The sequence below is a fragment of the Impatiens glandulifera genome, chromosome 8 (assembly GCF_907164915.1).
Source record: "Impatiens glandulifera chromosome 8, dImpGla2.1, whole genome shotgun sequence".
NCBI classification, from domain to species: domain Eukaryota; kingdom Viridiplantae; phylum Streptophyta; class Magnoliopsida; order Ericales; family Balsaminaceae; genus Impatiens; species Impatiens glandulifera.
Genome location: NC_061869.1, coordinates 5621505 through 5634270, shown reverse-complemented (window position 1 = coordinate 5634270; position 12766 = coordinate 5621505). Strand labels below are relative to the sequence as shown.

The 12766-nt window shown below is 32.4% G+C and overlaps 3 protein-coding genes across 4 annotated transcripts; 2 read left to right on the top strand and 1 right to left on the bottom strand.

Moving 5' to 3' along the window:
• Positions 1-582: 582 nt before the first annotated feature.
• Positions 583-1905, top strand: LOC124912280 (mitochondrial acidic protein mam33). 2 transcript variants are annotated; one of them, XM_047452872.1, is made up of 4 exons: positions 583-769; positions 904-1244; positions 1346-1527; positions 1720-1905. In XM_047452872.1, exons 1-3 carry the CDS (start codon positions 656-658, stop codon positions 1509-1511), a joined length of 621 nt encoding a protein of 206 aa, XP_047308828.1. In that variant the 5' UTR covers positions 583-655; the 3' UTR covers positions 1512-1527; positions 1720-1905. The 2 variants fall into 2 exon arrangements, with proteins under 2 accessions (XP_047308828.1, XP_047308827.1); XM_047452871.1 differs by lacking the exon at positions 1720-1905 and having other exon boundaries at positions 1346-1712.
• Positions 1906-3216: 1311 nt separating this feature from the next.
• On the top strand, positions 3217-5687 carry LOC124912329 (GTP-binding protein BRASSINAZOLE INSENSITIVE PALE GREEN 2, chloroplastic). The gene is made up of 4 exons (XM_047452933.1): positions 3217-3453; positions 3539-4932; positions 5001-5168; positions 5252-5687. The coding sequence occupies exons 1-4, from the start codon at positions 3339-3341 to the stop codon at positions 5579-5581; spliced, it is 2007 nt and encodes a 668-aa protein (XP_047308889.1). The 5' UTR covers positions 3217-3338; the 3' UTR covers positions 5582-5687.
• Positions 5688-5717: 30 nt separating this feature from the next.
• LOC124912330 (probable methyltransferase PMT7) lies at positions 5718-11092 on the bottom strand. Its single transcript, XM_047452934.1, has 7 exons — positions 10679-11092; positions 9889-10303; positions 8571-8860; positions 7496-7879; positions 6604-6850; positions 6393-6531; positions 5718-6004 (listed from the first exon to the last, which is right to left on the bottom strand). The coding sequence occupies exons 1-7, from the start codon at positions 10860-10862 to the stop codon at positions 5846-5848; spliced, it is 1818 nt and encodes a 605-aa protein (XP_047308890.1). The 5' UTR covers positions 10863-11092; the 3' UTR covers positions 5718-5845.
• Between the last annotated feature and the right edge of the window lie 1674 nt (positions 11093-12766).

The window sequence follows — 12766 nt, the reverse complement described above, 5'->3', positions numbered from 1 at the left end:
TTGAAAAAAACATAGGAAATGATGAACCGAACGACAAAAAAGATGAGGTAGTGGAGAACACAAAGTAGATTAGTGAAGATGAAGAGGAACAAGAAATGGAGAGAGGTAGTAGAGTTTATTTGAGTCCTTCATCAATGGCTAAAATAAGCATGGATAAAGACATTATATTTTGTGCTCAAAGACAAAATTTTGGTTTTGATACTTTGTAAAAATATAAAAAAAGATTGTATTGAATGATCTCTCAATTACAAAGAGCATGTTTCTGTACATTAACTTAGACTTATTATAACAATTTATCTTATTCTGATAATATCTTACCAATATATTATCTTGATACAATTCAGAATATTCCGACTACTCAAAATTGGGTAATTTCAACTACATTGATAACATATTTATTAGATACATGGCTATTTAACTACCAACCAATCTCTAATCATTGATCAATTTAAATAAAAAAGTATGAATTACTTCTTAAATGAAATGAGGTGAAAATGAAAAAATTAACATTGAACATTCTTTCTATCTCTTATATATATAAATATATATTTTTTTTCTTGAAAGTCACCCTTCTTTTGATTGCACCCACCAAATAGCCGCCACGGTTTGCCCCAATATCCCCATTCCATTTGGAAAACCATTCGTATCCTTGAAGATGGCAAGATTAACCACTGTAATTCGTAAAGGTCGCAAAGCCGTTCAAGATCTAGAACTCCTCAAGCTCTTACGTTCCGAAATCAACTACGAACATTCTTCCGATCTCTTTCAGGTTCTCTCTACAATTCTCCTTTCTTTACCCGATATGCAATTACATTTCTATTCTGAAAACTGGGTTTAAGAGATTAAGACCCTAATGACAATTTACTTTACATATGCTTGAATTGAACTGAACTGTTCTTACAGGATAATGAAATTGGTACATTTGGTGATTTTAAATTGGAATGGGATTCAGAACAATCTCAAGATGTATTTTTGCAAAAGAAATTTGAGTCTGGTGAAGATATTGTCATCTCAGCCATGTTAGATCCTAAACTGGTTGAAACAACAGCGGGTAGATTTGCTAGAAAAGCTTTGTTGAAGGTGTGCATAACAAAGCCCGGTTTGAGCTCATCTGTATTACAGTTTGATTGTGGATTGTCGAGTAATGTTGATAATAATGAATTGAAGTTTGATATTCATAATGCGGGTTTTATTCCATTAGCAACAAAGCTGAATCCTTTAACATACAAAGGCCCCTTATTCAGGTATAATCTTATTAGGGTTTTCATGGGTATGCCCTACCCTTAAGAACTGTCCATCCGAATTTGAATTCATGCTCATATGGTTTTCACTTAATTGTTTTCAGTGATTTGGATCCAAGTTTACAAGAGGAGTTGAAGAATTATCTTTTGGCAAGAGGAATCAGTCAAAACCTCAATAGCTTTCTCCTATTTCATTTACATAAGAAAGAACAGGTACAGTATGTAAATTGGCTGCGTAAATTGGAGGCAATTTTGGCACAAGATGTCTGAGTTTATTAAACATGAGGTAACATTTTCGATACACACTTTATTCAATTCATAGACTTTCGGAACATAACCTGTAATACAATTTCTGTTTACTGATTTTGTTTTCATCTGATGATTTCAATAACATGGCTTTCGATATATTTCTCTTTATATTGATACTGACACAAAGTTCTCATTGTTGTAACACTGATTTTGTCACCCCGAAAAACAGGTTCTTCTTAGATGTCTGAGGTATATTTTGTGGTGGGATATATCGATTCAAACCCTACTTAGTTTATACACACAAATATTTGGAGAATTGTGGTTGTCTTCATTTGAAATAACCTGTTTTGGTTGTGTTTCCGACTATATTATCTGATTCGAAACATGTTGTATGTGCACTTAGTCTGGCCCTAATGTAAATTTAAAAGGCATTAGGCAATCTAGCTCCTTTCGTAGAATCGCATTCAAAGTATCTACGAAAATATATCAATTTCAGACGGTTGAATTCTCGGTGAGGGGCATATTTGTTTTGATGGATTATTGTGATTTTCATATTGCTTTTACTCAAACTAAGCAAAATTGAGATTTATAGTCTCATAAGACTTAATATATAATCATAATTTTATCAAATATTGAAATAGAAGACAAATTTAAATAAACTAATCTCATTTGTAACCATTTTATCAAATCAGTAAAAAAATATTTGTTTAAATTATGATTTAGAAAAATATTTGAATCATGGTATGCAAACAATTTATGTCAAACAATAAAAAAACACTTTAAAAAAGTTTACTATTGAGTTTGTCACAAAATATAAATTATATAAATAAGCTAGATTTTAATATTAAGAGGCACACAGTTTTGCAAATACTTAAAATATAACAATTATAAGCTTTTAATTAATTTAAAATCTTTTGGTCTAATTTGCTAATACACTTATATTTGAAAAATAACACCATATTATCAAATTATGACTCCATATTGAAGATCAATTAGAATTCGAAACTTTTTTTTAAATCTTACAATTTTTGGCTCCATATTATTAAAATTATAAAAAAAAAAAAAAAATCTCGCCTTAACAATTTTAAATGTCGTTAACTTATTATCTACGTAATATTTATAAATAAAAAAAATTATGTCACTAATTTAACTACCGAAGTATATTGAAAATTTTCAATAAAATTTGATAGTTAAATTAAAAGTATTAATCTTTTATTTATAAATGACAAACTATTAAATTAGGGCTTTTATCATTGGGATAATTGGAATTTCAAACATTACAATTTGAGAGTACTTATGTATAAAGTTATACAAAACGAAATTTTATCTACGTAACATTTATAATAAAAAACAAAATATCCATATTATTAATTTAACTACTGAAAGCGAACGAATGATTTTGACCACCAAATTTTAAAGAATCGATAGTCAAAACCCTTTATTAACTGAAATTCGGTAGTTAAATTAGTGATATGAATATTTTTTATTTATTTATAAATATCACGTAGATAATAAATTAACGACGTTCTTATAATTTAAACAATAGTTAAGATTTTAAATTCGCCTGATAAGGAGTTTCAATTTAACAATTCAACCTATTATCGATTTTATTTGTACGATTTTAAGTTTGAAGATATATTTGAATTATCTGAAGAAAGTTTGAGGGTAAAAATAAAATTTCGGTTACGATTATACTGAACTAGTGATATGGTTGTAGAAGAAGAAGAGATTTAATTCAGTCTAAAATGGCGCCGCTGCTGCTTTGGATGCTTTAATCTGAAGATTGTGAACTGAATTCTTCATCTTCATCGCAGTTCATCTCGTATGCGGAGAAATTGATTTAAAAAAATGGCGATATTCTTATGTGCAACTACTTTACCATCATCAACTAATCTTTTCGGCAAGATTTCATGTAGAGCTACATCTGAATTCAACTCGTTATCTGTCCGACGTCCTTTTACAAGTCGGTAGTTCACTTTTCCTTTTTTTATTCCTTGATTCGAAACTCAATCCTCATTTCTTCTTCTTCTTCTTGTGGTTGTTTACAGGAACTTGTAGAAATAGCGATAAAAGAGTTGCATTCGCAGCTCTATCTGTAAAATGTGTTCGTTCTGTAGTTCGGAAAACAGATACAAGTTCCAGGAAAAGCGTGAGAAAGCTGATTTTGAGCGAAGGAAGAGATGATGATGAGAAACACGGGATTATATGTCCTGGCTGTGGAGTTTTTATGCAAGACGAGGATCCGGATCTTCCTGGATATTTCATGAACAGAAAGGTTGAAACCGAAGAATTATCAGCGGATGAGGATGATGTCGATGATTATGAGCTTGAACTCGAAGAAGAAGAAGAAGAAGAAAGTGCTATATCTGTTGCTGAAATAGAAAACAGCGACAATTTAGAAGAAATTGAAGATGAATATGAAGAAGAAGAAGAGGATGATGTTAACAACTCCGAGGATGATGCAAACTCTGATAATGATGATGATGATAAAGAAGAGATTGATTGGGATACGGATGATTGGGAATCGAAATTTGAAGACAGTGACAATGATTCTGAATTCGACGGTTTTGCTCCTGCAACAGTTGGATATGGTAACATAACAGAAGAGGTTATTGAAAAGCAAAAGAAGATAAAAGTGTCGAAATCAGAGAAGAAGAGGCTGATTAGGGAATCACATTCTCAACGCGACAAAGAAGAGCTGACAGTTTGCGCTCGATGCCACTCATTGAGAAACTATGGACAAGTCAAGAATCAAGCAACGGAGAATCTGATTCCCGATTTTGATTTTGATCAGCTCATCACAACTAGACTAATGAAACCAACTGGAATTGCAGATGCTATAGTAGTAGTCATGGTTGTTGATTGTGTTGATTTCGATGGTTCATTCCCCAAAAGAGCTGCGAAGTCATTGTTTAAAGCATTGGAAGGAGCTAAAGAAGGTCATAAGCTTACGAAAAGATTACCTAAACTTGTTCTTGTTGCTACAAAGGTGGATCTTTTACCATCGCAAATTTCCCCTTCTAGGTTAGACAGTTGGGTGAGACATCGAGCTAAGGCAGCAGGAGCACCTAAGCTTAGTGCGGTTTATATGGTTAGTTCTCGAAAAGATTTAGGTGTTAGAAATTTGTTGACTTACATTAAGGAATTGGCTGGTCCTAGAGGTAATGTGTGGGTGATTGGTGCTCAAAATGCTGGTAAATCTACGTTAATTAACGCGTTTGCTAAGAAAGAAGGGAAGAATATTACAAAGTTAACGGAAGCTGCTGTTCCTGGTACAACACTTGGGATATTGAGAATTGGAGGGATTTTGTCGGCTAAGGCTAAGATGTATGATACTCCCGGGCTACTTCATCCTTATTTAATGACGATGAGATTGAATAGGGAAGAACAGAAGTTGGTTGAAATACGAAAGGAGCTGCAGCCTCGAACTTTCAGGATAAAGGTATTAGTTTATGCTATATGTATATATGTATGCTCTTACAATCATTAAGCGCGTTTTTGATTTTGCAGGCAGCTCACACTATCCATGTAGGAAGCTTGGTAAGATTAGACCTTGATAGTGCTTCTGTAGATACCATCTATGTCACGATTTGGGCATCACCAAATGTGTCTCTTCATCTCGGAAAGTTGGAAAATGCTGATGAATTCTTGATTAAGCATGCGGGTATCAGGTTACAGGTACCCATTTTCTTTGATGGAGGAGATTTTCTTGTTTCCAATAATTCTTTTCTTCCTAAATACATTGTGTTTTCATTTGGCAGCCCGTTGTCGGTTCGGAGCGACATTCAGAACTGGGGAAATGGAAAGAGAAGGAGATAAAAGTGAAGGGAACGAGTTGGGATGTGAATAGCTGCGATATTGCAATAGCTGGATTGGGTTGGTTCTCGATAGGTCTTAAAGGTGAAGCGAGTTTGAGACTTTGGATTTACGATGGTGTTGAGGTTATAATGCGAGAGCCTCTTGTACTTGATCGAGCTTCTTTTCTCGAAAGACCCGGTTTTTGGTTACCTAAAGCAGTATCTGATGCTCTTGGGAATCAAACTAGACTTGATGCCCAGAAAAGAAAATTGCTTGAAGAAGAAGAAGAATAGGGTACTATTTCCAACTGATGTTCTTAATTGAGTTCTTTTTGTTTATTTACAGATGACAGTAAGTTATTGAGGTTTTTATTTTATAAAATGCTGAAATTGAAAACTAGTTATAATAAAGATAAAGAAAACAAATGTAATCTATAAGTTAATAATTCAATTTAACCTCCTCATCTAGGTCTCTTACCAAAATAGTCGATAATCCGAAGAAGAAAATCAATGTACACGCGTCTCAGACTCAGATTTGGTATAATAATAATATACAGACTAAACAATTGCCCAAAACTTCTTTCTGCAAATCAACACCGATTCTGTTTCCCTTTCTTCGTTCTCCATAAGTTGTGATTGTACGTCCCAAAGAAACTTCGGAGCAAGATCCGTTATTCTTGATATTATGGAATCCGTATCCCTTACGATAACAAACCCCTGTACACAAAAAATGGCATCGGAAATGATAATCATCGAAGATTTGAATGAAACAAAGATACATACAAGTCACTAGTTCAGACATGAGAGAAACAAGATCCAAAACATTCATTCATACTCTACTATTTATAAAGCTACTAACCACTAGCTTAATTTGCTAATTACAATTTTACCCTTGTACTGTTTACTAATTGTTGAAAATATTAGTAATCGACTCGAGTAATTCAAGTAAGAGACCAAATATCTCATATTCGATTCCCATTAAGAACGCCTTATATTGTGCAAATATTGGTAAATCTCTGAAAAGTTTACTATTTGGACTTTCAAAAATAACTCGAGAGTAACTTAAATAACTTAAATCTTATTATTGAAAGTGAAAAATAATTACCTGTGGTCTTACAATACGGTCCATCTCTAGGATAATATCCTCAAGTGAGCAATTTTCTGCATAGTTTTCGTAGTGAGAAAATAAACGATTCGCATGCACCAGATCATATGTTCGTGGATATGTTGAGAAGGGTTCACACCTACATGAAATGGAGCCGATTTAGATTAATGTATTGTAACAGAACAACATTCAATAAAAAAAAGTTACTTACCAATTGTGATAGGCACCTATAAGACCTCTGTTATAAATTGCAGGCATAGTATCATTCATTGTTACAGGAACTATATTCATCACCCAAACAGGCCATGTACTCAGAGCGACTGCAAATCCACCATAAAATGCGTTTGTATCCATGACATTTCGTATTTCTTTTTCATCAACATTCATCAATCTCCAATACTGGCGAACCTGGTCTTGCCAAAATAGTGTGTTTGTAAGGAAATTTTCCCTACTAATACCTGTAGTGAAAACATATCATTCATTTGTTGATATACAAGAGACAAATATTTACTTTCTGTTTGGCAACTAACACTAGCAAAATGAAGTTTTTCTTCGAGACCAGGGTTAATTTCACTAAAAGAGACTAACACATCATCCTATGAGTTACTCGGGATGGGCACTATCAAAATTAAGTTAAACATATGACCTATTTGAAGTTTAGAGCAAAAAAATTAAGAAATGAATAGGAGATAAAATGGTCTTTTGTTTTGAATTCATGAATCATACATTTACGGTATGAATGGTGGTCTTTTAATAGGCCAGGTTGTTAAGTACCAGCATAGAAATCTGGATTTTAGAAAAAGTATAAATGAGACTAAGAATGACCTAATCCTGAGAGATATACTCCAGATTCAATATTATTTCATTCAACTATTCATAAACTACTAACCCACTAACACATTTAATTATATGAACAAATGCCTGTAAAGAACCCAATAAAGAAATCTTCAATTGTATCATGGACACTACTTGTAACAGGCATTTACTTGAAGCATTATGCGAAAATAGTCACTGTTCAGGGCATAAAGAGTTAATCAATTTAGGATAGAGACTCATGCAACTATAACAATATAGTGTAAAAGCATTTCAGAAATTTGACAAACCTATATTGTTAAGGCTTTCTAGGTATTCTGAGAAACGCTGCGGCCAAGGAGGTAGTTTCCGAGAATAAGCTTTGTCCTTTTCTACTCTGACACAGTTTCTAAGTGGTGTATCCCATGAAGGTTTAGAATCATCCGCAGAGTCACAGATTTCTATGAGTTTTTGCTCTGCATTCTGCTGGAGACAAGATGGATTTTCTTGCTTAATCCAGATTGCTGTCTGGACCTTCTTAGATATGAGCTTCCAGCACATTCCATTAGTCAAACTCATTAACTTGTCCCATATTTCTGGAAAATTTTTGTCCTTTCTGTAAGCAGGTGGGGCAGAATACACAAAATATCCATTGAAACGAAGGACACGATGCACTTCTTTGATTAAAATACCATCTGCCAGAAAGGACACACATTATACAAATCAAACAAAGGCAAAAACATGAGAAGAACATATGAATTAGATTTTTTGTTGAAAAATACGAAGGTTTCTAATCGTAGAAGGAAGCCGTGACCTATAATTAAGAAAAGGCAAAACCTATGCCAAAAAGAAAACGGAATTTCATGAATCTTGAAGTAAGGAAGTACGACAATAACTGAACCGATTAAGACATGTGACTTATTACGAATGAACTTATCAAGAAAAAACTTGAAGGCTCTGATACCATGAAACACACTATAAAATGAACACTTGTCTTGTATTTTGAGTTAATACTACCCGAATTCATGTTCCTAAATTACAGTTTATTTACATCAAAACAATTATTAGTGTCGTGTTGGTATTAGAAGTTTTGACACAATGCAATAAATTGATAGATTGACACTTGACAGTCCTAGATTTAGGCAAACATTGAAGTGTAAGGCACAACAATAACCATTTCAAAACTTTACAGAAAAAAACTGATTAACTAGTTTTCATATTGTGTCCGCCTAGTTTGTGACTCACATGTCTTCCTATTCATATGACGATTAGTCCTATATCGTTAACAAGGCTACTATAAATTGATACTATAAGAATTTCAAAATCAGGTGAAAATAGAAATAATATCGAACAGATCTATATAGCTTGTACTCTGCTAAAACTAACCATTCTCATGCCAATCAACACGACACCTTGAGCAGTGAACCATTTCAAAAGAATTACTGGGATATGGAAGTTGTTTTGTTGATAAAGAAGAAATCATTGCACTAATTCCACGCTCAAGCGCAAACTGAATCTGATTTTCATGGCCATCTTTTGGAGCAAATGACATTGTTTGTATGTTTAAAGGAAGAAGATAAGCAGAGAAACTGGCAACACCACATCCAACATCCAGAACTTGCAATATACCAGCAGATTGCAGAGTACCAGTCCCGTTTGTTATCATATCTCCTAACCTGTATCAGAGATGGCAACAATGACAGAAATAAGAAAGAAACCAGAAAAGAAAGAGGAAGGCATTAACAATTTTTTTTGGCCTAAACCTAAACAGAGAAGCAAAATGTTACATGGAGTTTCACATTGTTCAGCAGAAATAGGAAAGGTTCTTATGCAAAAACAAATATACAAGAAATATATATTTATCAGACTTCAAACTATACAGTGGACAAATAATGTGTTTATTGAATGTATTAGAACAGAAGCAAATCAGAAAACATTTATTATCCAGTCATCATAACAACTTAATTTATAGGATTATTTCTTTTGTGTGCAGAAAACTACAATTTAATGCATTTTTGTCATCATTAACATCAAGTGCAAAAATGAGGATTCAAGCATCCTTACACTTAACAGGAAAATGTGCTTATACATGTTTGTTTTTTAAATGATAAGGTAAAATAATATTTATTATATTTTTTTTAAATGCTATAAGTTATAAATGTTTGTAGATTTAGATCAACAAATCTTTGACCAGAAAAACCAACTATTTTACATAATTTGTGGCTGATGCACATATGGTTCAAAGCAGCCAGTGTTGTGACTTGTACCATTATTCTGATACACCTAAAACAACAGAAAATGCCTCCATTCACTAAGATTTTAATCAGAGGAATCTATTTTAAGAGTATGCAAACGAATAATTCTGTTTACTAAAAAATTGAATCTATTTCAGTAGTAGGCTTACTTCTGACTAAGAAGCGTAGACAAGAAAGATTATTAAACTCAAAAGTTGCAACAATCAAGAAACTGCAACAGGAGATCATAGGGACAAAACAACTAGATAACAATGGAGAAAAGATGAAAAAAAATGGTGAAAAAATAGTGTAATATTTGCTTAATTTGGCATAGAGATATTTTTCTTGACTACGATCAGATTATGTTTTAGATCTGTGATTTTTGACAAACATACCAAATGTAGAATTTTCAGATCATAATCAACATGGAAATTCCATAACCAAAACATCCTAATGTCAAAGAATGATACCTCTGAATGTACTCAGAAGCCCCATTCTTAAAATGAGTTCCACCACCAGGAAACCACCAAAGTTGATTCTTCTCATGCACCCAATTTTGACCTCCTTTTACCTCAGCAAGGTGAGTGTGATTCACATTGCTTCTCCAAACATAGTCCCTACTAGTCGGCCATCTTATCGGTATCTTATAGTCTTTAGGCGGAGGCACCAAACAAAACAGTCGGCTCTCCAAAGGAGGACAATGTCTCTCCAATTCTTCTCTCCTAGAAAGATTGAGCCGAGGCAGTAATTTCTCCACATAAGACGCATCATGACAAGGGATATATTCATTGAACTTTAATGGACATATATCTACTCCAGCTTTCGGAATACTAAGTGGAATTTTCCTATACGAAACAGCAACTCTATTTGGAAAAGTTGGAATACCTGCAAGAGTAAAAAAAGAAAATACCTATTTTAGCACTGCAAACATAAATGAGTCATAAGATGGAAGCATTTGCAAGCAAGGATTAGTCTTGGTTCAACATTATCAGCAACATGCACTGAAAATTTCCCTTTCCAATTCTGTACTGAAATGGAAATTTCGAAAAAACATCTAATGAAATTTCCATATTAAGCCATATGTTTGGAGATTCCCAAACCAATGTTCAATTAACAGATTCATGATCATCTTCACCAGATAAAATTCCAGAAAACTAAAGCAAGTGTATCCGTATAAGCTAATCTCGTAGAAACAAAGGCAATATGATATAAACAAATAAAAGAAAACTAGATCCTTACAAGAGAGAATCAAGAGATTACCTGGAGACAGAGAATCAGATAATAACGAGGATGAATTGGAAGGAATCTGAGAAACGTAGATAGAAGAGTTGTTTCCGAATAGAGTTCCAGTGTAAAAAGACGCGATCATTATAAGAAGAAACACGAGTATAAGCTGACCGGACTTCAAATCGAAAGCTGTCGACGTCCATAAGAAGCTTCCCATTGCTTCTTCCTCTTCTTCTTCACCAGGTTTGTACAGAGAGAACCGACACTCTAGTTGTACTATACATAAGTTCAAAGCGAGAAATAGTTTGTTTTATTCATCTTTGTCTAGGTTTCTGCTTACTTTGTTCTGTAACAAGAGATGAACCATTGGAGAAGACAGATCTCGATCTTTGGAGAGCTCAAACAGTGATGGCAATGGGGTTTTCTGTGTTTGATCTTTCATTATTGGATCTCTGTCATCTCTAATCTGGATTTTGGAAATAGATTGAATAGTTAATTGAGAACTCAAGCTAAGTGAGATATTCAAATTTGGGATATAATATTTAATCTTGTTTACATTGAGACTTTAATTTTATTAATTGTTCAATTTTAGACTTAAAATTAGGGCTGAGAATGAGTAAACTGGTCGGAGCTTTAGCTCATAGAGTGCCGTGCAAAAAAACCGACAAACCGAATTCAACTTATATCGATAGTTTACCGGTTTTATTTTATCGGTTTATTGGTTAACTAATTTTTTACCAGTTAAACGGTTCGATTTTCGATTAAACTATTTTTCTAGCGGTTTAACCGGTACACCGATAATAATTTAATCGTATATATTTATATTATTTATTTTGTATATATTAGCTATATTATAAATAATATTTAATATATATATATATGAGTATTTCTTTTAATTTTAAATTATAGTTTGTATAGAATTATTTAAAAAAAATTAATTTATATGATTATTAATTTAAAAATAATACTTTGTTAGAATTATATAATATATTATAAAATATTTCTAACTATATCTATAAAATAATATTATAATATATTATAATATTAATAAAAAAATAGAGAATAACATAAAAATACGGCACAAACAAGGATTTTAAAAAACATTATTTAATAAGTTTAATATTTAATTTAAAAAATTGAATTATTGGTTCACGGTTAAACCGACTGGTATTGACCGGAACCAATGGTTCCAAAATCGGTAAAATCGTTATTAATACTGGTTGGTTAACTAGTTTGTAAAATAAGAGGTAAAACCAGACTTAATCGAAACCGTTTAACTGGTTAACCGATCGGTTGAACACCCCTACTCGTTTAATATTCGAGTCAAACTCGAGCAAACTCGTTTAATATTCGAGTCGAGTTTGGACTCATATAATACTTGATCGATGGTTTGTCGAACTTTTTCGAGCAGAACAATAAATAATATATTTTTATTTATGTTTAGATGTCTTGAATTGATGATGTAAGGAAATAGAATATTCAACAAAAGAAAATAATATATATTTTTGATGTATATTATTAATTTAAGGAAATAAGATTAACATAAAAGTAAATCTAATCTTTTGTTATGGTAATATAATTAAGAAAGTATTCTCATAATATTTTGGAGATTATTTATCAAAATATTAGTATTGACCTACTTGAAACTTATTTAAAGGTGCAGTTGGACATTTTAGAAAGTTAAAGTCTTCGCCTTGAGAACATCGTTTCCAATCCTAATTCTGTATCTTTTAGGGTTTCGGGAGACCGAATGTTATATAAACTCGTGTCATAATATTATCTTTTTCTGGTAGATGTATCCAAATTTTATATTGGTGAATCACGTTAAATTCGTGTTTTTCTTTATTATTTTGTCATCTCATGCATTATGTTATAACAATTTATTTTAATATTAAAATTTAAAATAAATATTTTTTTACAAATATTTAAGAATTTAATTTTAGTTCAAGTTTTTCGAGTCAACCGAGCTTGTAGGTAAACAATCAAGTTGAGCTCAAATTTATAAACTCATTCGAGCTGGAGTTCGAGTCGATCGAATAAATATTTAATCGAGTCGAACTTGAGTTTAAACTCTGGACACATATACAACCCAACTTAAAACTAATATGTAAAACCACAAAT